The sequence below is a fragment of the Heptranchias perlo genome, chromosome 1, assembly GCF_035084215.1.
Source record: "Heptranchias perlo isolate sHepPer1 chromosome 1, sHepPer1.hap1, whole genome shotgun sequence".
Taxonomy (NCBI): domain Eukaryota; kingdom Metazoa; phylum Chordata; class Chondrichthyes; order Hexanchiformes; family Hexanchidae; genus Heptranchias; species Heptranchias perlo.
In genome coordinates, this window is record NC_090325.1 from 182337686 (window position 1) to 182364289 (window position 26604).

Here is a 26604-nt window from a genome sequence, read left to right on the forward strand (position 1 = left end):
TGCCTCTGTGCTGTCAAGACTGCTTTTCCGACATCTAGTCTTGGCTAAGCCATAATTTCTTTCAGTTAAACATTGGGAAGACCGACGCCATCATTGCCTGCTCCCATCACAAACTAAGTTTCCTCACCACCGATTCCACCCTCCTCCCTGTACTGTCTCAAGTCGAACCAGAATGTTCACAACATCGGTATCCTATTCAACTTGAAGCTGAACTTCCTATCTCATATCCCCTTCATCACAAAATTTGCCTATTTTCATAACATCACCCACCTCCATCCTGCCCCAACTCATTTGCTGCTGAAACCCTCATCAATGCCTTTGTCCTTGACTCTAAGCTCCCCAATGCCGCCAATTTAAAATTGTCACCATTGTGTTAAAATCCCTTCATAGCCTTTCTGCTCCCTATCTCTGAAATCTCCTCCAGCCTTTCAACTCCCCTTCTTTGTCCGACCATTGGTGGCCGTATCTTCAGCCGTCCAGGCCCTACGCTCCGGAATTTGCTCTCTAAATCACCTCCCTCTCCTAGGCCTTCCTTAAAACCCACCTCTTTGACCTAGCTTTTGGCACAGCATCCATTTTTGTCTAATCATGCCTGTGAAGCACCTTAAGGTATTTTCTATCTTAAAGGCACCATATAAATGCAAATTGTTGTCATTGTTGTGTGTGAAACTGAAATTAAGGTCGTTAATTGCTTGCTCATAAACATCACAGAAACAATGTGCTAAATCCTGCTGCTTAACATATCATAGGACCTGTCTAAGAATCTCATGATAAAAGTTGGCAGTACAGGATTATTCACAGCCAATGATTTTCTGAGGTACCGCTCCTTTTGCTTGGTAGAAACAAAAACTTGCATTTATTTAGCACCTTTAACATAGTAAAATGTGCCAAGGCGCTTCACAGGACAGTTATCAAACAAAATTTGACAAGAGCCACATACAAAGAAAATCCTAGATCCATTTGGCCATGAGCTTGAAATTTCCAAGCTATTTACACACTTTTAATTCACCTGAGGAATTTACAAGCAGTTACAATTACCCCAATTCCAAGAGATAAGACTTAAGCAGTTACCTTGACAAGCTAAGTCAGGTTTAGCAGCTAAAAATCACAACGGTGCTCCGTGCCCGAGACGCCCTGAGAACAACACCATGGCAGATGCACTAGTACAATGAAACATTGCATACACAATAAACTGCTCCAGAGATATAATGCAATAAGACACATTTATAAGTGGAGAGCAGGGAAGTGGTGCGGTTTCGATGGGCTGACTGGCCGCCTTCTGTGCTGTAGTTTCTATGAGATATTATAAAACACAACTTAATGTGGAGGGTGGTGCGAAGGTTCCATGTATTCTGGTCTCTATGGCGACACCGGGCTCCCTCCAGCAACCACTTCCTCAGAAACCAAAAAGGCCAGCATCAAAATTATTCTTTTCCACCCGATCGCACGCACGAATCCTGGGAGGCCCGGCGGTCTCTCGGTGTATCACCGCCTGACGACCATTAATTGATTTTTAATCTCGGTATTTTAACGACTCCGTTTCCAAATCAGGTTTGCCGGCGCACACTGACGTCACTCCAATGTGGTGCCGGCTGGGTCTTTGAATGATGACGTTGCTCCCTTTGTTGGTACACGGGATCTGAGGTAGGGTCGCGCATTGATGAGCGATTAGCTGGTGACGTGTCGAATGAAAACATGGCAGCGGACATCACGTTGCTGTTTAGAGCGAGTGTGAAAACAGTGAAAACTCGGAACAAGACGATCGGGGTCAATGTTGAGCTGGTCAAGGAGGAGATCCTGAGAAAGGGCAGGACTAGGGCCGAATTCACCGCCCGGGCCAGAGAAGTGGTGAGTGTCAGAGAGAGATAGCGATGGAAACAGTGGAGGAGGGAGAGAAGGAGTTCTACAGAAAGAAGGAAGCGTTCGCATTTACTCAGCACCGTATCACGTTATCATGACAGCCTAAAGCTTTTCGCAACCTATTAATTAGTGTTGCGGTCTAATCACCGTTACTGTGTACTTAAATATGGTAGCCAATTTGTACACAGCAAGGTCCTACAAACAATAGTGAGATAAATGACCAGTTAAGGAGCTGTAAACAGGTGATAGTAAGTAGAGAGGCAGTTGTAAGACAGAAAAACTTGCATTTATATAGGGCCTTATCATACCCCACATCACTTCACAACCAATAGTTGCTGTTGTTGGTTTATCTTTTGAAGTGCAATCAGTTGTGTGAGCAAACTTGGCAACCAATTTGTGCACAGTAAGGTCCCCCAAATGGCAAGTGACTGAATTACCAGATAACATATTTTTGATGGTGCAGATTGAGGGAGGAATGCTGGTTAGGATACTGGGAGCACTGCCCTGCTGCGCTTCCAATAGTATCTTAATGTCTCTTCCAAAAGATGGCACCTTTGACAAGTATAGCACGCTCTCAGCACTGCACTGAAGTGTCAGACTCTCAAGTCTGTAGTAGGGCTTGAACCCACGACATTCTGATTCAGGTAATAGTGCTACTATCTGAGCCAAGTTAACAAGAGTTGTAAATATTGGTGGATGGGAGAGGGAGCTATAAAGAATGAGAGAGGATGAGCTGTAAACAGTGCACCTCTTCCTCTCTGTTGTTACCACTTTTTCCAGGGAAATAAATCCTTTCCTTGTTTTGTTAAAATTTGGACACACTCTGACCATAAGTGGATGAATAACTGAGTACAATCAAAGTGCTATTCCCAATCAGTACAGTTAGAGATGAGTGAATGACTCACAGAACTGAACTTTTAGGGAGAAGATTGAGAGGAGGCATAACAATGATGTTTGCAGGTTGTTTAATATCTGAACACAACTAAAGAAAATAAAATTAACAAGTTTCACACGAGATTTGAGATTGGAAGGATTTTTTTCTCTGTGTGGTTGTGGATTTTTGGAATAAATTTTCAGATAATGTAGTCAATTGGTTAATGCTTTTTAAAAAGAGCTTGAAAAATATCTGTTTATCAGAATAAATGTGGATAGGTATCACAAGATGGATAAAGATGATGAAGATCAATTATGGCTCATCGATTCAGAACAACCGGCAATCTCCCCATCACTGTCTACAACTATATTAAATAATTTGAGGGTTTTAGCCTCCACTGCTTCACCTGGAAGTCTGTTTCACATGTTGATCATTGCGTGTGAAGAAGAACTTGCTAACATCAATCCTAAATGTGCCGTTCACTACTTTTGAATCGGTGGCCCCTTGCCACATTGTCATGGTTTAACTTAAAATGGTCTTCCAGATTTACCATTTACGTACAGTTTAGTATCTTGTGAACTTCTGTGAGATTGCCTCTTAGTCACTTTCAACCCGAAAGAGACACATTTATCCAGTTTTTCCTCATAATTAAGCCCTCTGACACTAGGCATCAGTCCCATGTTCTTCTCTGCACTGCTCCAGGACTTTAATTTCCCCATCATGTTTGGTGATCAAAACAAGATACAGTAAGTAAGATGCTAGAGAACTACACAGTTTCGCCATGACTTTCTCTGCCTTGTATTCCATTGTTTTGGCTAAAGAGTTTAGCTTTGCTGGTTGCTGCCCCAAAATAGTTGGACAAGTTGAATTCCAAGGGTATGAATAGCCCTATTACGAACATACATACGAATTAAGAGCAGGAGTAGGCCATTCGACCCCTCGAACTATTTCAACTATTTTAACATCATGGTCATTATGACATGACCATTTTTCTTTATGTATAAGTTGTTTCACATTTAATACATATGGGCAATGAATTTCATCCGCTTCTGGTTCTAGCCATTTACAAGTTTTATCTAACTCATTTTGTAATTCCTTGGTCGGTTCTTCAGATTCAATTGTCCACTCTTAGTTTGATGTTATCTGTGAATTTGACAGTTTGCATTGAATTTCTGAATACAAATTGTTAATTTAAATTACAAGCATTAGAGGCCTCATCATCGATCCCTTGGAAAATCTACTCCGTACTCAGCCCCATTCTCCCACCACCACTCTTGCATGACTCCCCTAACAAATACCTGTTGCTTGCTACCCTTCAGCCAATTTCTTATCCATTCCCAGATTTTAGCTTGAGTGCTCAATGCTATAAAGTTAAGAAATAAAACTTACTTGCAGGGGAAAAAAATTATGTAGTGATCCCTACCATTTTTCTGACATGATCAAATAGTAAAATGGTTTTCTGATAAATTAATCTTAAAATAGAAAACTTCACAGCAGATAGACAGGTTGGCATGTGCATAAGTTAAAACAAATACAGCTATATGAAAATGAGATGCTGCAAAATATTTACATTTTGATAAAAAATAATTATTCCATTAAATTCACAATTTTTTCTATTACATAATGCCCAATAAACTAGTTGCTACTATATTGCTATTATTATTGTTCACGTGTGTAATCAATAGCTCTGTGAATAAGTAGTACTGTAGTTGATCATACTAACAATGACTGACAGGAAAAGACCCTCAGGTTCACCCAGCCTGTCCCACACAACAATAGATACACTCCCCATCCCACCTAAAACCATGCGATCTCCTGGGAGAGGTGAAAAAACAGATTAAAAACCCAGGCCAATTTAGGGGAGAAAATCTTGGAAATTTCTCTGACCCCATTGGCAATCGAAATTAGTCCAGGAGATCACTCTGGCCTGGATAATTCTATGCATTACATTACCTACCTTTTGTAAGAGATGATCTCCGCCCCAGCCAGAAGTAGATCCAGCTCTTGCTTGAAGGAATTCAGCGAATCGGCGTCCACTGCACGGGCCGGCAGCCTGTTCCAGAGGTCCACTATTCTCTGGGAAAAGAACCACCCCCTGACGACTAAACCATCTCCTTGCATCTAAATTTGTTATAAGTTTCAAACAGGGCCGTTATTTCTACACAGTGTCAGAAAAACAATGGAAATGCACTGCAGAATTATTTATTTTTAAACCTTGTGTAGAATTTGCTATTTTTTTGACAAAGGAAAATACTACATTTAGTTGAACCTTTCCAATATTGAATAAGCTCTAGTTCAAACATCATCATAAGCTTCTCAAATCTTTACTTTCCTATTGTTTCCCTCTGTCCACCTCAAGTACCTCCCCCTCCAACCTCCCCCCTCCTTCTCTCAAGTCCTCGAACCAGTTATTGCCACTAGCTCATTCCCTTCTGTCCCTCTTTGACTACTTCAATTCAGTTTTTGCCCTCTCCACAGTACTGAGACCGCCCTGGTGAAAGACATTAGTGACATCCTTTGTGACTGCGGCCACAGTGCGCTGCCTCCTCAATCTCCCTGTAGAGTTGACCACCATTCTCCTCTGCTGTCTTTCCTCTGTGGTTTAGTTTGACTTGTTCCACTCCTATGAAGCCAGCTCATCTCCTATAAAGGCTTTGCCATCAACCTTGGCACAGTCACTTTGAGACACCCCCAAGACTCAATCCTTGGCCTGCATTCCTTTTTCTCTGTTGTTCCTCAGTGACATCATTCATAGACATTGGGTTAACATTCACATGTATGCTGATAACACCTAGCTCTAACTCTCTGCTGCCACTTTTGCATCCTCAACCACCTGTGTTCTGTCTGACTGCTTAGTAGCAACTTCTTCAATTCAACATCAATGCGACAAACGCCACTCTTGTTCAGCTCCTGCCAAAAACACTACATCTACAAAAAAAAATCTTATCCCGACTCCATTCCTTTCACTGGCTGCCTGCTCAGGCTCAGCCCTATGGTACACAACCTCAGTGTGCTGTTTGACCCTGAGCTGAGCTTGAAACCTACATCCTAGCCACCACCAAGACTATCTATTTCTACCTCCATAACATGGCTCATCTCTGCTCCTCCCTCATTCCACTGCCATTGAAACACTTAGATAGTCCTTGTCACCTTCTGACAAGATGAGGGGAATTTTAACGCCCCAGGAGGGATGGGGGTTTAAAAATTCAAAAATGAGAAACCTGCCTCCAACTTGCCCACTTCCGGTTCTAATGGAGGCGGTTTGGGGAGCGGGCGACTAACCTGCTCTCCAGAGGCGGGCCCATCATTTTAAATATTTTAATGAAGCTGCGTGCCTCAAATTTTAGGACACTTAAATTTAATGCCTGTGGGCCGAGATTCCCAGGACTCTGGAAACCTGGCAGCTTAAGGGAGGCAAGAACAGCTGAATCCAGCAGGTAAATGTTTTTCCAGCACTGCATGTGGGCTAGGAGGAGCAGGAGTGTTTTCCCCGGCCCTCCCCGTGATCCGCCGACCCTCGCCACGATCAGACCCCCTGCGATTGGGCCCCCCTGATCTATACACGGCCCATGATCTTCTCCCCAGCCCCCCAGCCCACCCAGATCTATACACGGCCCACGATCTTTTCTTCCCTGCCCACATCCTCCCCGGCCCACGATCTCTCCCTCCCTCCTTTCCGTTCCCCGGCTACAGCCTGGTGCTGCAAGCCTTCCTGCCTGACAGCCAGCCAGCTAGCCTCTCAATCTGGCTGGCTGCCAGTCGGGATACAGCTCCCCGGAAATATCGGGCTGATTATGCTAATGCTATCTTTGCTGGCTTCCAACTTCTGCCCTTTACAAATTACAACCCTGTCCAAAACTCTGCTGCCTGCACTAAATCCTGATCCCCTATTCACCCCCATCCTTGCTAACCTTCATTCACTCCCTAAACCCCAATGCATTAATTTTGGCCTCACTCATCCTTTATCTCCACAACCTCATTCAGCCCTATGTTCCTGTTCATGCCTTCCTTTTTGAGTTTGGACTCCTTTTGTATCTCTTTCCTTCCAATGTTTCACCTTTCGCTGCAGACCCTTCTGCCATTTCAGCCCCAAACTCTTGGAATGCTTTCCTTATACCTCCCTGTCTTCCTACCTTTCTTCCTTGTTAAGATCTGGAACGGACTACCTCAAAGGGTGGTGGAAGCAGATTCCATAGGAACTTTCAGAAGGCACTTCGACATGTACTTGACCAGGACTAATTTGCGGGGTTATGGAGAAAAGCTGGGGTGTGGGACTAAATTGGACAACACTTTCAAGGAGCCGGCACAGGCATGATGGGCAGAATGGCCTTCTGTGCTGCAAGATTCTCTGATTCCTTCCTTCAAAAAGATCCTCAAAACCTATGTCTTTGATCATGCTAAGCTCATTCTTTACTGAAGTACCATGCCCTATACAGTGCCTAGACTATTCCTTTTAAAATTGAAATTAAGTCTGGAGTTGTAGATTTCTTATGTGTTGTTGGTGGCATACTGTCGACTTTACTGAAGTTAGGGGCTTGTGTAACTGAAGCGCAGAACCAGTTCTCTAACTCAGTAACTTCTAATCATTGCACAGAGGGAATCATTGACTTATTTGAGATCACTTTATCATTATTCTAGCATAGTAACATTATTCCATGATATTGGAATGTTTTACTCTACAGTAAATCGGTATACTGCTGCTTATTTTACTCCACAAGGCAGACTGCGGTTTCGCCCATTGGTCGATGAGGAATTAGTGTTGAAGCTGAACAAGACTGGTGAAACAAAAAACATTAAAAAGAGTGCAATTCTTCCTGCTGTATCCTACAATGGTCTCTATTTTGCAGATGAGCAGTTTATATTTCTGATGCATCTGGAAATCTTTAACAGTGATATTGTGACTGAATATGACTGAGTGTCTAACAGTCTTTTATTGTTTGCCATTATTTGATCTTGCAGCTTCAGTGCAAGCCTTGATAGCTATACCTTTCTAGCCTCCTGCAGCCTGACCTGGTTTCCCAGCAATGGGTAACACAGTGACAGGCATGCAGTAGGATTATCAGTGAAGTGCAGAATCACATCTCTAAAAAAAAAAGCAGGTCATGATGTAGAATAGTTGGGTGAATTCTGACAATACAACAGTTCACCTCCTGTACAGCTTAACACTGTTATGATGATACAGTAGTACTGTACTAATAACACCTGATATCTTAATTTCACTTATTGTTATGGCACTCACCTTTTCAACTGTTACTTCAGCTGACTTGGAAGGAAATACAACTGTAACAATAACTTAACATTTCTATAGATTCTCACATACAAAGTGATGTCTCCAAGGTGACCTTACAGGCACAAGGAGAGAAATCATAACAATAGATGTAACGTCTTTGTTGTAACAGGTATAAATGGAACCATGGGTGAGCCGTCACTGTGGAGGAAAGACATTTGGAGGGAGTTGAGTGGTTGATGGTTTGAAGGCAGCAGAAAGATTAAGGAAGATGAGACAACAAGCCACAGTTAGTCATTTGACTTTGACTATGGGAGTCTTAATGTGGGTTAGATGGGAGATCTTGAATAGGGAATGTTGGGAGAAATGGGAACATTGTTTTGAGGTAGCAACATATTCTAGGTTTTTAGAGAGCAATGGGAGGTTGGGGGTAGGCTGGTAGTTGGAGAGAATTGAGGGTTTACGGGCATTTTTTTGAGGAGGTAGGTGATAACAATATTGAAGGAGATAGTAACAGTGCCAGAATATAGAGGCAGGCCAATGATGTTGGTGAACGTGGGGCTGAAAAGGGCAAGTTGGATGATCAGGAGCTTGGTTAGGAGTGAGCGAGGCAGCAAATGGTGAACTTTATGAACCTAATGAGTTTAATGAGGGCTGGGGGGAGTTCCTTTCATTTAGTGTTCTTGGTGAGGATAGAGGGTGCAGTTAGAGGACAAAAGTTTCAAGTTGTTCCTGTTGCTCAAGATTATTTTTGGAGTACTGAGGATTTAACAGTGGAAAGGAAGGGATGGTACAACTTGAGGTGGACAAGACAAATCTGACGGTGAACAGCCAGGCAAGCCGCTTGCCATGTGCATTCACAGGCATAGGCTAACAGGTTTGAGATGGTGGGAGTGGGAGACCATCTGGAAATAATGACTTTGAAAGTATTGAAGGAGGGGAGACATAGTCGTGAGTAGATCAGTGCAGATGTCGATATTGTCATGGGTGGCAGGCCAGAGAACAAAGTGGTTGGAATTTGAGAAGGTGTTTGTGAGGGAGTACTTTTTTTCAGGAGCTGATGATGAGAACGGAGGGCTTTGGGGCAAGTTGAATAACATGCAAGAGAGAGGAGATGAAGTGATCGAGAACCCCGTCAGTAATGCGATCTTGTGTGTCCTCAAAACATTTGATGAGAAGATTTAAGAGGTGGCCATGTGTGGATGAGTTGGTGTGGAGGGTGAAATTGAAGGAAGCAAAGTGGGCAAGGAAGTAGGGGAAGGTAAGTTTAGGTGGAGGTTGAAGCTGCAGAGAGCTAGGTTTTAAGGAGGGTCTTAAAGGCGGGGAGAGAGGAAGAGAGGGTTAGGGAGGGAATTCCAGAGCTTAGGGCCCAGATGGCTTAAGGCACGGCCATCAATGGTGTGGTGAACAGAGTGGAGGATGCATCAAAGATCAGAGTTGGAGGAACTGAGTACTTGTAGGGCTGGAGGAGGCCATGGAGGGATTTGAACACTAGGATGATTCAAAGTATTGGTGGACTGGGAACTAATGTAGGCCAACGAGCACAGGGGTGTCGGGCAGCAGAGCTTTGGATGAGCTGAAGTTTGTGGAGGGTGCAAGATGGGAGACTGGCCAGGTGAGCATTGGAATAGTCGAGCTTGGAGGTAATGAAAGCATGGATGAAGATTTCAGTGGCAGATGGGCTGAGGCAGGGATGGAGACAGGCCATGTTACGGAGGTGGAAGTAGGTGAGACGGTGGCGAGGGAATGGAGTTCATGATGGGGGCCGAAGACAATGGCTTTGGTCTTCCTAAAGTTTAATTGGAGGAAATTGCGGCTCATCCAGGACTGGATGTCATACAAACGTAGGAACAGAAGTAGACCATTCAGCCCCTCGAGCCTGTTCCACCATTTAATTAGATCATGGCTGATCTGTATGCTGGATAAGCAGGCTGACAATACAGGCAGTGGAGGGGTCGAGAGCAGTGCTAGTGAGGTAGAGCTGAGTGTTGTGAGCGTGCATGTGTAATCTGATGAAGTCACTAAGGGGCAGCATCTAGATGAGAAATAGGAGGGGTCCAAGAATAGATCTTTGGGAGACTCCAGAAGTGACGGTGTGGGGGCGGGAAGAGAAGCCATTGCAGGAGATTCTCTGGCTATGACTGGATAGGTAAGAGTGGAACCAGGCGAGGGCAGTCCCACTCAGCTGGACAACGGAGGAGAGGCACTGGAGAAGGATTGCGTGGTCAACTGTGTCGAAGACTGCAGGGAAGTCGAGAAGGATGAGGAGGGATAGTGCACCATGGTCACCGTCAGAGGATGTCATTTGTGACTTCGATTAAGGCCGATTCAGTGCTGTGGCAGGGGTACAAACCTGATTAGAGGTTCAAACGTGGAGTTGCGGGAAACATGGGCGGGATTTGGGAGGCGGCAACAGATTCAAAGGTCTTTGGAGAGGAAAGTGACATTAGAGATGGAGTAGTAGTTTGCAAGGAGAGAGGGGTTGAGGGTGGATTTTTTGAGGAGGGGGTTGATGATGGCAGATTTGAATGGAAGAGGGACAGTATCTGTGGAGAGGGAACTGTTTACAATATCAGCTAGCATGGGGGTGAAAATTTTACACACCTGTTAACATACTTTGCTGCAGTCCAAGTGACAACACTGCACTTTTTTAAACAAATGCAATTTTTACTCCAAACTTTTCACTTTCCTGGAGAAACATTGCACCAGTAAGTGTGAGCAAAACAAGTGGAATGGAGGAGAATGGCAGGACTTGGCCAGTTGAGTTGGTAGGAGTCCAGTGGCTTTTTGCATACAGTTTTTGCTTTTGGTGCTGCAGCTGGTTGTAGTGGTAGGAAAGTGAAGCTTGGTGAGTTATGTTGTGTGTTTTTAATTTGAGAAGCTGAGTTGAATTGGTCGTACATTTTATTGTGGCAAACAGAAATAATGAATAACTGCTTCTGTAACAGAAGCAGTTATTCATTATTTCTGTTTATTGTAAATGGTATTAAATTCAAACTAATTACAGTCTATTTAATCAAATTGTTGCTTGATCCTGCTTTTAGTTGTTAAATAATAAAAGTAATTTTTCTAGTTGTCCTTATTATTGACTCTTTGGGACAAGTAAAATGTTATTTTGCTTTTTGTTTCCTATGGTAAAACACTAAGCTTGCTATTAGTACCCCTTTCCTGGATTGACTGAGATCACTCACTAACTGCTAACTAACTAACACACTAACTATTTGCAGCGTTTATATTGTGCTATTGCTGTCAGCTCCCGATGCACAGGTCTCATACAGCCAGAGGAAACACCAAAGATTTGCAAGGGCTAGTTCAAAATAAATGGGTCCTTTGTAGTCACCAGCCTTGGTAAATCTGGTATGTTTGTCTTTGGTGCTGGAGCTGGCTGTGTGAAATTCACAAGTCCTGAGACAGAAGCCTATATAGTGCATCCCTAAGTCACCGAGACAAAACATTTTTTTCTATTTTTAATTTTTTTTTTCTGGATGTGGGCATCGCTGGCAGGACCAGCATTTATTACCCCTCCCTAGTTGCCCTTGAGAAGGTGGTGGTGAACCGCCTTCTTGAACTGCTGTAGTCAGTATGATGAAGGTACTCCCACAATGCTGTTCGGTAGGGAATTCCAGGATTTTGACCCAGCGACCATGAAGGAACACCGATATATGTCCAAGTCAGGATGGTGTGTGACTTGGAGGTGATGGTGTTCCCCATGCACCTGATCCCCTTGTCCTTCTAGATGGTGGAAGTCACTGGTTTGGGAGGTGCTGTCAAAGAAGCCTTGGCGAGTTGCTGCAGTACATCCTGTAGATAGTACACACTGCAGCCACTATACGCTGATGGTGGAAGGTGTGGATGTTTAAGGTGATGGATGGGCTGCTGATCAAGTGGACTACTTTGTCCTGGATGGTGTTGAGCTTTTTGAGTGTTGTTGTAGCTGCACTCATCCAGGCAATTGGAGAGTTTTCCATCGTGCTCCTGACTTGTGTCTTGTAGGTGGTGAAGAGGTTTTGGGGAGTCAGGAGGTGAGCCACTCACCACAGAATACCTAGCCTCTGCCTGCTCTTGTAGCGCAGCATTTATGTTGCTGGATGATGTTGGTGGGGGATTTGGCGATGGTAATGCCATTGAATGTCAAGGTGAGGTGGGTTAGTCTCTCTCTTGGAGATGGTCATTGCCTGGCACTTATGTTGCACGAATGTTACTTGCCACTTATCAGCCCAAGCCTGGTTATTGTTCGGGTCTTGCTGCACGTGGGCATGGAGTGCTTCGTTATGTGAGGAAGTGCAAATGGAGCTGAACATCAGCGAACAGCCCACTTCTGACCTTATGGAGGGGAGGTCATTGATGAAGCAGCTGAAGATGGTTGGGCCTGAGGAACTCCTGCAGCTGAGATGATTGGCCTGCAACAGCCACAAACATCTTTTTGTGCCAGGTATGACTCCAGCCACTGGAGTTTTCTCTCTGATCCCCATTGACTTCAGTTTTATTAGGGATACTTGTTGCTACACTCGGTCAAATGCTGCTTTGATGTCAAAGCCAGTCACTGTCACCTCTCCTCTGGAATTCAGCTGTTTTGTCCCTGTTTGGACCAAGGCTGTAATGAGGTCTGGAGCCGAGTGATCCTGGTCGAACCAAAACTGAGCATTGGTGAGCGGGTCATTGGTGAGTAAGTACCTCTTGATAGCACTATTGACGACTCCTCCCATCACTTTGCTGACGATTGAGAGTAGTCTGATAGGACGGTAATTTACCAGGTTGGATTAGTGCTGCTTTTTGTGGACCTACTTTTATCTAATGTGCTTGCAATGTGCTTTGAGTGGAAGAGTAGTTCTTTTTTTTCTGATTGCAGCTATAAACATTGTAAATTTGTTCCTTTTGGAAGAGAGGAAAGCACCTTTTATTTGCATAGTCTAGAAACTGAGTTCCCCCTTGTGTAGACACAGTAGGGATCAAAGAAATTGGCCACAGCTCTTGCTCCTAACCCTTCCACTATTGTCCTCAGTAAGTGAGACTTGTATTCAGTATTTCTTGAATTCTAAGAAATGGTAAGCTTTCCTTAATCTGTTGATAGTTGTGCAGTTAGGTAATCTCAACCAGAGTGAGTGAAACCACCATTGGTTTCATTACCCCAGACTAGGGGAAGGGAAAGAAAATGCTCCAGGTGCCTGCTCCTGGCAGTTATCCACTTCCTCCCCACCCCCCCCCCCCACCTCTTTTTGCTGGAAATGTGCATGTGTTGCTGGATAGTGGAAATGGGCAGAATTGAGAGTGGCCGTGATGCTCACCAGAGTTAAATAACCTGCGAACACTCACATTTTGGATCTCGCATGAAGGATGTCACGTGGGTCAGGCCCTGGAGGGCCACCAGCCCCATGAAACTGCATGTCAGTATGAATCGCTGACATCAGGAGAGGAGGAGTAAGGAGAGATTTGGGGAAGAGGAAAAAAATAATTTCATAAAAAATTAGACTGGATTGCCGTTATAGCCCCACAGATGGATTTTATTTTTATATGAATATTTTAGTTGCAATCTGAGTAACTAAATGACTTGCCATTTTTTCTTATCAACTTTTTGTCTCCAGCTCCAGAAGACTCATGTAGCAGTATAGTTTCATGGGTGCAGGAAGTCTTATGCCACCAGTCTTTTCTGTGTAGGCTATTTGACTGTGGAAGCATCGCAGGCAACCTTAAATCAGCCATTACTGGGCATCCAGCAGGCATCAGGAACAGAAGCTCCAGCTTGTATTTACAAGATTTTTTTGCACTCCTCTCTTTTCCTCCTGCCCGCCCCCCCCTGCCCCAAGCCCTGCATCCTGGGTTCTGAGGCACTGAAATTTAGTGTGGTGCTCCCATCACTGCCCAGGCTGGGATCAGCTAACTCAGTATGGGTTCTTCCTAGTCAGTACCCATACTAACATTTCACATTAAACATTCCATATACAAATTTAATCTTCAAAGATTGCTTCAACATATCTGAAAAGACTTTAGCATGTTTGGTTTCTGGTCTGGTTTCTTCAGAATCAGCTCTTCATGATTGGATGAGGTTCACCATAATTATTTTAAGAATTGCTATTTCGCAGCCAAAACAGATCCTCCTTCACCACGTACAATCCACGCACATTTGTACAATTGTTCTATATATTCTGGAAATGTTCCTTGATATTTTCCCAAGGTATGCAACTCACACCCTTCAAAAATTTCCACTGTGATCCCTGGATATAGAATCCTAGAATGGTTACAGCACGGAAGGAGGCCATTCAGCCCAATGACCCTGTGCTGGCACTTTGTAAGAGCAATCCAGTTAGTCCCATTCCCCTGCTCTTTCTCAGTAGCCCTGCAGATTTTTTCCCTTTAAGTATTTATCCAATTCCTCTTGAAAGCCACGATTGCATCTGCTTCCACCATCCTTTCAGGCAGCGCATTCTGGATCATAATTACCCACTGTGTAAAAAAGTTTTTCCTCATGTCGCCTTTAGTGCTTTTTGCCAATCACCTTAAATCTGTGTTCTCTGGTTCTCGACCCTTCCACCAGTGGGAACAGTTTTTCTTTATTTACCTTATCTAAACCTTATCAATTTGTGGTGCAGCCATCTAGCAATGGGTACTCTTTTTAAAATAGCTGGAGGAGTATGAATCCAATTAATTTTCATGTCTGTAGATCCTTTATATCCATTTGTTGTACAAAACAGAGCTGCATATTTTCAGAATTGCACATCAGGTTTTGATTTTTTTATATTATTTCCATCCTTATGTTTATTCAATAATGAACGAGAAGATGTATGTTTACCCAGAGTTTATCACGCCAGTAATTGCTTTGGTAATGGTGGAAGAATTGTTGAAGTATTTACAACTCCAATGTATGCATATTCTATAGCTTATTCCCTTTAGACTTGTTTGTTTTTTTGGTGGAGGAAGTATTTGGATTTACTCAGCAACAGTATTTACTGACGTTTTACACAGTAATCAGCTGTAAATTTTCACCAGTTAGTTCTGATGGAGAGTTATTCCTGAAATTTTAACCAATCTCTCTCTTTCATATGTTGTACATTTCTAGCATTTTCTGTGTTTATTTCTTTGTTCAGTAAAACTGCTGTTTGTGTAATATGTGACAGTTCCTGCTGCAAAAGGCAGAAAGTAGTAACCAAAAAGCATTACCATGATGGCTGACCCCCTTCAGGTTGCCAACAACAACTTGCATTTATGTAGCGCCTTTAACATAGTAAAAATGCCCCAAGGTTCTTCACACAAGCATTATCAAACAAAATTTGTCATCGGGCCACATAAGAGATATTAGGACAGGTGTCCAAAAGCTTGATCAAAGAGGTAGGTTTTAAGGAGCGACTTAAAGGAGGAGAGAGAGAGGCAGAGAAGTTTAGGGAAGGAATTCCAGAGCTTAGGGCCTAGGCAGCTAAAGGCACAGCTGCCGTTGGTGGAGTGATGAAAATCTGGGATGTACAAGAGACCAGAATTGGAGGAGCACAGAGATCTTGGTGGCGAGGGGGCGGGGTGCGGGGAGTTGACAGGCTGGAGGAGGTTACAGAGATAGGGAGGGGCGAAGCTATGAAGGGAATTGAACACAATGAAATGGTCTTGGAGGATGAAATGTCACCGTGCCTCCTATGTGTAATATAAAACTAGGTAAATGGGAGATTCTGATCAACCTATTCTGTATATACCGAATTTTCTCTTTGTTCCAGATTTCAAGCACTTTTTTTTATTTGCTAGTTTTGATAGGTTTAGTTAACCAACTGTCCAATTTTCAATTGTTTACAGGAGTGATATTTCCCCTCCCGCCACCACCCCCCCCCCCCCCCACCTCACAATCACTTTTCTTAGTTTAAAGTACTGAGAAGTTCAATGCCTTACAAAGATGCTGATATAGTATTCAACATTTTTGGTTTAAATGGACACATATCTTAATACTCCACTATTCTGCCCCATTGGTGAAGGTAGATTGTCCATCTGCAGATCAGGTGGACAAAGAAACAAATGGATCTCCTATGTTGTTGCTCATAGGGAGACAATGCTTAGAGTTACACTGGGGTCAGACATGATGAAAGGCCTTGTGCATAAAGCCTGGGAAATGTCAGGATGGATGACTGGGTCAAGTGTGGAAGCTGTAGGAAAAGGGCAGGACTGCTCTCCTGGGCACCTGACAACAGATTGGCCTCCGGGGCAAAATTTTATTAGACAGATTTCAAACAGGAGATGGACAATCTTCATGGATAAGTTGGAAGACTTCTTTTGTGCATTATTTTCAATTTTTCTGTATTTGTAAATTGTAATTTTTAGGTTTATACAGTCAGTTGGCCCAAGAAGCAAATGCTGCTGAAAGAATTTGGAAATAATTAAGTGATTTGGTTGGTGTTGTGACACTTTTGTTTGTGTATGGTAGCTTTTTTTAAAAAAAAGATGGATTTTTTTTGCTGATTCCTTGTTTATCGTTGGTGCTTTTTGCTGCTTTTGATTCGCTCATATTTAGTTCATTAGTTATTTGATTGTTGATTTAACAGGTTAACTGTTATTTGAGTCAGTCATGATTGTTTGCCCTACAGATGTACGAGTTTTTAGAGCAACAGTTTGGACACTCACTAGATTCAAAATTTTTAATTATGTAGGTATTGGAAGTCATTATCTAAAAAGAAAATCACAGCTTTAGTATTGTACTTCCATTATCTTAAGTCTGTATAGTGCACCATGTTGGTAAGATAATATTACACCAATGGGAATTTTGGAGGATGTTATTTTTTAAGTTCATATACTTTATTCAAGATTTATTCTTTTATAGTATTGTAATACACGCTCCTGCTCCTTAGATTAAATTTACAGTAGTTTCTATTCCGATATAGTGCTTCTTATAATTAAGGGTATAAATTTGATACATAGGTACTAGTTTGACTTTAATTTGAGGCTAGTTTTTGTTTAGGTGCAATGCTTCTTGCGGTTGAAGGGATCAGTTTGCCACAGTTTGGTTTGAGACAATACAGCGAAGTGGGGCTGGCCGATCAGAGTTAAATGAGTTCCACGTCGGTGAAGAAAAACAGAGATCTATGCTGGATCCTCTTGCCTCTGACCGCCTTTTAAATTTTAATATTATCAGAAAACAAACAGGACATTTAATAAGGTTAAAAATGAGGTTTTAAAATGTTGTGGAAACTTACATTTTGCTTTGTATTGCTTACTGTTATTTTGAGCCAGTGTGATGATGAAGCTCTATCAGACTACTTGCTTGAAGCGGTTTCTTACCGTTTGTAAATTTGGTGATTTCACACCTGAGTTATATCCCAATATTTTGTGCCAATGTGAAGCTGTGTCTGTAAAACATGTAAGAACCCAATCTTTCTTTCCTTTAACGGCTACAGAAATGTATTGCAGATTTTGAGTCTTGCATATTTCAGAGTAGAACTACTGCAGGGAAGTGTAATGAATGCAAGAATGTTTACTTGTACTGTAATAATAAAAAATAAACACAGAATTCTTGTAGAAATTCAAAATTATTACTTTTATTAATCCATTGTAATTTGCAGGGTATTTTTTTTTACGAATGCTAATTTGCTAATGTCCGAGCTTTAAAATTACTTCAGCAGAGATGTCCCGTCATTGGATAATAGAATTCTTTTCACAAATATGTTTGAAATTTCCTAAAATCTTGTCGGGGACTACAGTCAATATACTATGGTGTTTGAGAAATGCTTTTACTTAAAAGGCCCTCTGTTCCTCGACTGGACCATTTGTGCTACTGCTGGAGCAATCTTGTGGCCTGTGTAAACCAGATTCTGTATTTCATGTTGTGAATGTCTGTCTATTTCAATGTACTGCACCTCTGCTGCAGCTAATAAGTAATTCAACACAGTATGCCTCAGTTTCATTCATACAGAGAGCTAGGAAAACAAATTGTAGTAGTGGTGAAAATTAGCGCTTTCTGAAAAGCACCAAATACACCATGTTGCATGCTATTCCTCCCCTTAATCTGATTGTATTGAAGTCAAGACTCATTGCAAAGTCTTCTACTCTAACTCATTTTTCCCAGGCCTCAAAATTGTGGAATTCCTTTCCTCCCTCGGTCTTTTCTTTCTCCTACAATCTACGCGCTTTCCAAACACAAGCCTGGCATTGCCGAATCCCAATTTATCAACTTTAGCATTTTGTTTTCACGGACTGCAGCAGTTCAAGAAGGCTACTCACCACCATCTTCTCAAGGGCAATTAGGGATGGGCAATAAATGCCGGCCTTGCCAGCGACGCCCACATCCCATGAACGAACAAAAAAAAATTCTACTTGGTTTCCTGCACTGAGTCTTGGCTCTTTACCTTTTCTCAGTAAAAGAAAGATCCACCAAGAATAGAATCTGAAAAATAATCCTATCCTTCTTATGAGGAAAGACTCATTACCTGTCTAGTTTTTTAAAAAAAACTTTTTTTTAAGATGTTGCATGGCAGTGTTAAATTGAATCCATGTTTTTTTTAATGGGTTCTGTTTTCCATCTACAGTTGTGCAATTTGATTATGATGAGACTTAAAACAAAAAACTTGAAGAGTAAACTTTACATTTAAAAAAAGTTGTCTTTACATTGTTGTACTCCCTTTAAAAACAATCTTGTTTCATGGTGCAGGATGACATTTTTTTATGAGCGTGACTTAGAGACTTTGCTTTGGCTCCCCCTCTCTTTATAGTAGACTAGCTGGGGCCGATTTTAATCTTAGAACAGAGAGCAGTGAACGCGAATTGGATTAGTGGATCTAGAAGTAAATTATTCCTGAAGGCGAAGCACTTTATTCCGTGGGCATTGATCGAAAAGGTCTGTAAACAATTTTCATGTGGTACAGCCTATGTTTGGCAAAATCTCTTTTAATGTGTACTTATGTTTGCTTTTTATGAATTCTAGGTGTTTCATGCAACAATATTTAGAATTGGGTTCCCAAGCTGTCCCAAAGGGTCTGTATTTTTGACCACCAGTACCTTGCTATAAAGTAAAGATACATGTGTGAAGAGTAATTATGAGTGAATGCTAGCTGAGACATTTTTGGTCAGGAGAGTCAATTTGTTGCATTTTTCACTATTATTTAAACTCTTTCCTTCCATTCTCCAGGTCTTTGAGCCACATAGCATTCCCTATAAAGAAATACCTATGCTGCTCTTGAGCCTAGCATGGCATGTGTGATGAGGTTTGTGAGTTTTTTTCCTTTTCACTCCCTCCTAGTAAATTCCTGGTTTCCACATACTGCTTTCCCCAGATGATACAGATGAGAGCAATAATTCAAGTGGGCATATTGGGACATAAAATCATAGACTCTTACAGCACAGAAGGAGGCCATTCAGCCCATCGTGCCTGTGTCAGCTCTTTGAAAGAGCTATCCAATTAGTCCCACTCCCCTGCACTTACAGGATCATGATACATGAGTCCATGTAGCACATTGCTTTATACCACCACCATGTTTTTGAATTCCTGATGGATTAGATTAGAGGTAGCTTGCAATCTTAAAAACAGAAATTTTGCATTCATAAATTTTCAGTTATTTGTATGTGCATTATCACATTTCAACAATTTAGAATAATGTCCACATCCTTTCTTGTTAATATTGTGTTCTTTTAGGATTTTGTGATCCACATGCTATTCTAGGGTTCATGTTAAACTTTCCTTCACAATTTTTGCTTAATTTTTGAATGTATTGAAGTAACATTGATATAATCACTGCAAGTTTTTAAGAAAAGATATTCTCCAGCCATATGGCCAAATGATTTGGAATTAATGGAAAAGTTCCAAAGTCAGTAACTAATTTTCTGTATCTGTGGCTGATCACCAAGTTAAACAACTCTGTACATGTACTCAGTAAGTCAGCACAGTCCCAGACCACTGAAGAGTTTAAAAGGAATGCTGCTGGAGTGCTGACAACTTCCCAGAAGTACTGTTGTAGTGCTACAAACAACGCAAGCATGATGCCAGAGTGCCTGAAGTTTGCAGTACATTGGTAATAATAGTGCCTGTGTCATTTTACTCAGAAGTTTATGGTCATTAATGAGCACTTCAGGGCCAGTGATGGTCGTAAATGCTGGCCAAAATGATGCAATCAGTAAATTTTAAATTATCACATTTACAAAAAATCATCCCATTTTTGTTCTGCTGTACTGCTAAAATGTCCCCAGGTGTGTATTCAAAATGTAATTAAAGACAGCAGCATAAAAAGTAATGAAATGACTATTTGCTGTTTGACATTTTTTTCTCCTTCAAATGTTGTAAAAAGTGTTAACTGTTTACTGTAAGAAGTCTTTGTTTTAGTCTTTCAGCTTACTCAAAAATTATTGCAGTTGAAGTTACATCCTCTTGAATGTAAACTGCACTGTTCCGTGGTATATCACAGAAGAAAAGGGCTTTTCATTGTTTGAATAGGCTGCTGTGTATACATAGGAAAATGTACAGCCTGCAGTGTGTTCCAGAGCAGAAACATATTGAGCTGTTGAGATGACATCATAAACTGCAAGAGCAAAGTTTGATCAATTTACCAATGTCTCAGCCCTAAGTTGAGTTACACTTCAGCCTGTGATTCTCTGTAGCACTTATAAAAATTTAGTGATTCTTTCCACCTTTGTTTAGTTTTTTTTCTCTCTTGTGGTGTTATGGTTGGCTATTGCTAGTTCATCATGTGAGTCGAAAGTGCTGTTGTACTCTATGATTTGATCAAGAGTGATATCCAGGTTTGTTTTACTGGCTGTTACAGGGGTTATTGTATCACTACAGAGTACTGTTAACCATATGCTTTCCTTTCACTGTAGTTCCCTCCTGGGGGAAAATCTTTAATACTGTAGTATCTGTCATGTGATGCCATACACCTTAAAATTCTACTGAACTATCAAATTTATTACCCTTTTAATAATTTTTCCTCCGTTTTCTGCCAGTTTTTTTCCCTTTACTACTTTCTCTCTTGAAGGTGTTGACCGTTTGTTGAGGCACATACTATGGGTAGTTGTCACCTTCCAGTGCTTCACCCAAGTGATTATTCTTCCTGCTTGACCTAACAGTATCAGTAGGCTTTCAACTGTGGTTGCAATCACAGCAGAGTCTGATGCTGCCATCACCTGATGTCCATGCACATATACTTCCAGCAGGAGTTGAGGCTTAGCGACCAGGAATTTTTTTCCCCACCTCTCTATAACTCATGTACACTGAAGCCAATTGTAGTAGCCCCACTGCTACCCTGGCTGGGAACAGCTAACTCAGCACACACCAGAAATTAAACCAGGGCCATCAGAATTCTATGCCTTAGTACACAGAAGATATATTTACCCGACAAGCCATTGGATGAGCTTAATGGTGCAAATTAGCACCGAGTTCATATTATAAAGCCATTATAGAGTTTAAAAACCAGAATCATGATTTGAACTCCTTTCATGAATTTCGAGTTTAAGTTTGTGCATTTAACAAAAATTCAATATATTAACCCAAAACACACTTTCTTGTAAGAATCCATTTTCAAGACATTTTTTTCAAGTTGACACTTCAATGGCTAACATATACAGATTGTATTGTTATCCTTCAAAAATGTGACTAAAAGGAATATTAACTGTGCAATGTAGTCACATTTTTCTGTCCATGTTTTTGAGGAGCTCACAACTGTCGGCTGGTGCCACTGGTTCCACAGTAATACTGAGGATTTACTTAGCTCAGAAATATTGAGAGAATCTTGGCCATGTGGCTGCGCCCTTTAAGTATTTAGGTAACCTTTCCAGTCCGACATAAAGCATGCTATAATGATGTGCAGTCTTAAGTATTTCTTCCACCTAAAGTCCAAAACTTGAATAACTGATATGTGAATTGTGTCTGCAAAAGACAATTATGATCCAGACTGTTTTTTGCAAAGAAACTGCATGGGTTCAGTAGGACCGTCCTTTTGTAATTTTACCGAATTTGTCCGCATGCTGACATTGCACAGGCTCTCGGCACTGGGCCAGCAATGATAGGTCCTGCATTGCCTTGTAAGACCTGCAAGTGAATGGGTTTTTAAATGATTTTTGTAAGGTTTAATGATAAAACTTTAAATGTGCCAAATTTGCTTGTGCAATTATAAGCTACTCACAGCCTTAGTAGTAAGTTACTGAGTCCAGCTGTGTAGTCCTGCAGAGATAAGGGGTTGGAGGGGGGGGAATCTAAATCCAGGACTTTTCTTTCTAATTAAATCAGTTCTAGACCAGTAATATGCTGTTACACCTAAGTTATAATTAGAGTTTTATGACTGGCTTTTTGTTACATTTCTAAGTTAACAACTGAAACACACACACAGATTATATACTGAAAGCTTATTTTACACTTGATCTTCAGTAACATTCAGGCTTTTTCCTGTGTGTGTTTTTCTTCCATCTGTTCCTTGCCTCTGGTACTATCACTTTAATCAATTAATTAATTTATGTTCCCACTCCATTTCCTGCACTTACTGCACACCATCCTCATACAGTAACCATACAATACAGTCTTTCACCTTTATCCACCATTCCAATTAAAATTATGTTTCCTTTAAACTTGTGATGCTATAGTAAATATTTGAAAAATTGTGCGATGCATTTAAAGTTTCTCTTGCCCTCCCCATCTCCCATCCCTTTTTAAAAAAAAAACTTGATCCTGTGTTTTGGAAACAGTGACTGCATTTTGGGATTCTGTTATGTTTGAAACATCATTCGTACTGTAGCATGGCTTAAAAATTGGCAAGGAATGGCCTGCAAGCAATTAAAATGTGGTCCAATTTTTGCGCAAGTAAAAGCTCTCTAGCTATGATTTTAGACACACTCAGCAATAACATTTTCTTAATATTTAACAGTTTCTGTTAGAAAGCTGATACACTCATGAGGCTGTGATTAAAGGAACCGCTCTAGAAGAGGTAAACATTAAATTAAAAGTGAAGTTATAATAGTTTGCTTATAATATTAAACAGATGTGCCCTTTTTTGAGATCATATTTCTTATTCCATACTCTGCTGTGCACTGTTTCAGGGACAGCTACTAATTTTTTGACAATTAGAAAGACTTAAAAGCCTCTATTCACGATTTCCTTGATTCTGAAGTTACTCTGTCAAAAACATTTTAAACAACTGTCTGAAAAAGGGAAAAACAGTGAAGTTTGGAACTAATAGCATCAGGGTCAAACTGCACTCAACACTTCACTACTTTGTGCAAGTTACACCAACACTATGGTGTTATAATGTACCTGTGATTTGCAGGCTGCTCATTTTTTCCAGTTATCTTGAGTTTTGCTCTGTTTGACAGTTAAAAGGGGAAGGAAAGGAGAGCACTTTTTTATGTATCATAAGTTCTTTTTAAAATCTGAAACGAGACCTGCCACGTCCAGTCCAAAATTGTGGTTCCCGTTGCTTTCCGTATAGCTGTCCCCAAATAACATCCTGTTTGTGCCTTCATGGAGATACCTATCAATGAGAAGTGCCAACTTGATGGTGACATTTTTGTTTTTTTTAGAAAGTATATCTTTTTCCAATGTAATTTTCTCCCCATCTCTTTTGAAAGCCCTGATTCATGTTGGGATGCAGTTCTGTGGACATCCACAACCCAAGTGCTGAAGTGGCTATTCTTCCATATGTGAGCTTAGACCGTGAATGTCGTCAGGATATTTAACCATGGAGAGCATCATAGCCAAACCCGAGCCTGTTCTACACCACTTTCACATGTATGCACTTTTTTACATGAGTTTCTGGATAGCAATCGGAGCCAAAAGCCTGGGTAATGACACCACCCCCCCACCCCTGCCAAAGGCAGGTTTTTATTGAATTCTGTAAAATTTTTGGATGATGATACATTGCAGTTATATACAGTGAGGGTCTTCGAGTTCTGTACTCATCTTTTCATAAGGGTTGATGGTGCGTCTTATACAGGGGAAGAAGAGGTGTTGCGGGCCTATACAAAGGAAGCCCACACTTCACCGTCTTTCCCCAGTTTTATGCACTGACTGTGCACCACTGTTTGCATTGACAAATGTCCCATAGTTGCTTTGTCCACATGCTTGTTTTAGTGAGGAGGGGATGTTGCACCCTATTGATGTTTATAAAGTGAGAACTGGGCAAGTTTATGCAGGTGACATTAGTTAAAGCTAATTAGGCATGTGTGGGCATTGGGGAGACGTTCAGCCTTATCTTGGCTTCAGTTGTGCCCTGGATCTCTCTCTGGAGGTGCTGAAGACAGATACAGGACCAAAATGCATGTTGTAAATTGCCTATTTGGTCCAGTTCCACCAGCGCTCATCTATCGGGATAGGGTGGAATTTGCGGTCCGGCCCTCATGTGAAGCAGATAGAGGGTGCTATAGTTATCCTCAGTGCTCTCTGCCAGTCTCCTCTTGTTAGTGGATGAATGAGGCTAATTGTAGCACTTAAACTACTGACCCTGTGTAACCAGCTAACTGTGCAGACAGGGAATAAAACCTGGTCTGTGTGTCTTTGTGCTACACTGGGGTGTCCTTACCCACTAGGATATTGGGGAAGCATGGAGGAGTATTTATAACAAAAAATACTCCCCCCTCAACTTTCCTAATCTTTTTAACATAGTTACATAGAGTCTACAGCACAGAAACAGGCCATTCGGCCCAACTTGTCTATGCCGGCGTTTATGCTCCACATGAGCCTCCTCCCCTCTTCATCTAACCCTATCAACACATCCTTCTATTGCTTTCTCCCTCATTTTCTTATCTAGCTTCCCCTTAAATGCATCTATGCTATTTCCTTCAACTACTCCTTGTGGTAGCATATTCCACATTCTCTTTGGGTAAAGAAGTTTCTCCTGAATTCCTTATTGGATTTATTAGTGACTATCTTTTATATTTATGACCTCTAGCTTTGGACACTCCACAAGTGGAAACATTTTCTCTACGTCTGCCCTATCAAACTCTTTCATTATCTGGTCACCCCTTATCCTTTTTTCTAGAGGAAAAAAGCCCCAACCTGTTCAGCCTTTCCTGATAAGTATATCCTCTCGGTTCTGGTATCATCCTTGTGAATCTTTTTTGCACCCTTATCTCTCTAGAAATGAACCCCATTGCTTGGTTTGCTTTTAAGTTCTGTCGTTCTCCAATTTTTTACCGTGACACCAAAGTTTTCACAGTTTCTCTTCAGCTGCTCCTGTCGATTGAGCACTTGAGTGCAATAACATTAATTTTCTTTTTTGCCACCTTGGTCCAGTGATGGCAGTCTCTCCTCTGAGTCAGAGGGTCATAGGTTCAAGCCCCACATATAGAAACAGATTAATTCTTAATTTATCTCATTGCTGTTTGTGGGACCATGCTGTGTGCAATCTGACTGCTGCATTTGCCTACAAAACAGTGGCTATGCTTCAAAAAATAAATTAGTTAGCTGTGAAGTGCTTTGGGATGTCCTAAATGCAAGTTCATTTTTTTTGCCAGTGCATTTTTTTTAACGTTTATTAAACTATAACTTTTACACACATGGACATGATTAGATGGCATTGTGACGAGGTTAATAAATTCAACTTATATCTTGATCACTTATCCAAATAAATAGATTTAAAAGAAGTAACTGAATACATTGTAAATGCTAATGTAATTTATGTTGCCTTTATTGTGTATGGCTATTGAGTAACATTCCTCTTTCCCCCACTCTTCTGCCCTTGGTTTCAAAGTATACATCTCAAATTGTCCTGTTAGTGGAAGGAAATCTCAGAAGCCCAATTTAATTTCAGCACTGATGTTAGCTACAATATCAGCACAATTGTTGAATGTTTTGTATTACACTTTTTTTCATTTACCAGGGATTATCTCTGAACCACTCCCAAATATCTTGAGTTTGCATTTCAAATTGATAAAACCTAGATGAAGGGCCGATGTTTGTAGCTCAGGGCACCACCGAGACCGAAAAGTGGAGCGAACATGAGTTAAATCAGGAAGCAACAGTTTGATAATAGCAGGTTTTGGTTTTAAAAGCTTGTAGATTGTAGCAATCTGAAATTATCAAATGCAGCGTTTTATAATAAAAGTCAATGTTGTGCAGCACAATCTGATAGAATCTGTAGAAGAGTCCCAGGATTTGAAAATAGGCATGACTAGATATTGTGGATATTAGAATGGTGGAGTTATATTTGAGTGTGCATATAAGATAGAATTACTTGAAAATCAACTGAAAATGAACCACCAAGTGCACCACAGTTATAAGTTATATTGTTCACCAATCCCTGATGTAATAGATGTACATGATGAATCTAGGTATTCTTAATATGAATTTTGCACACATAAAGATGATGGATGTTAGTGGTGGGGAATAATAAAATAGTTTCCATTTCCAGCACCCTCAGATGAGCACCCCTTACTGTGCCAGTGTGACATTTTTCTGTTTCCTAACCAATGGAAATAGGAACTGGCTTGAGACTGCTTAAACTTTTTAACATAAGACCTTTAAATCCAGCAGACAGAGAAGCATTTTAAACCATCAACATGGGCTGGATTTGAACTCAGGTTCCAGAACTAAACATTTTAAAATTATATCCGTGTTTATTGCTGCTTCCTCGTGTATTTATCATTTGTGTGCCGAATGATGTATAAGTTGAGCTCATTCTGCGTAATCACATTTGTGGCATGACTGACATTGGTATGCTTAATATATTTTGTGGCAATGTGATAATAATGCATTGTATTTTTTTTA

At 41.2% G+C, this 26604-nt stretch overlaps 1 protein-coding gene across 2 annotated transcripts in view; it reads left to right on the forward strand.

The window, feature by feature from the left end:
- Positions 1-1652: 1652 nt before the first annotated feature.
- The window catches only part of stx18 (syntaxin 18), a 134444-nt gene continuing 109492 nt past the window's right edge, over positions 1653-26604 (forward strand). The window contains exon 1 of one of the 2 annotated variants that reach the window (XM_067994348.1): positions 1653-1848. In XM_067994348.1, the coding sequence (XP_067850449.1) occupies positions 1696-1848 (153 nt within the window). In that variant the 5' untranslated portion in view covers positions 1653-1695. The remainder of the gene's footprint in view (positions 1849-26604) is intronic. The other variant, XM_067994347.1, reaches the window with a different exon arrangement.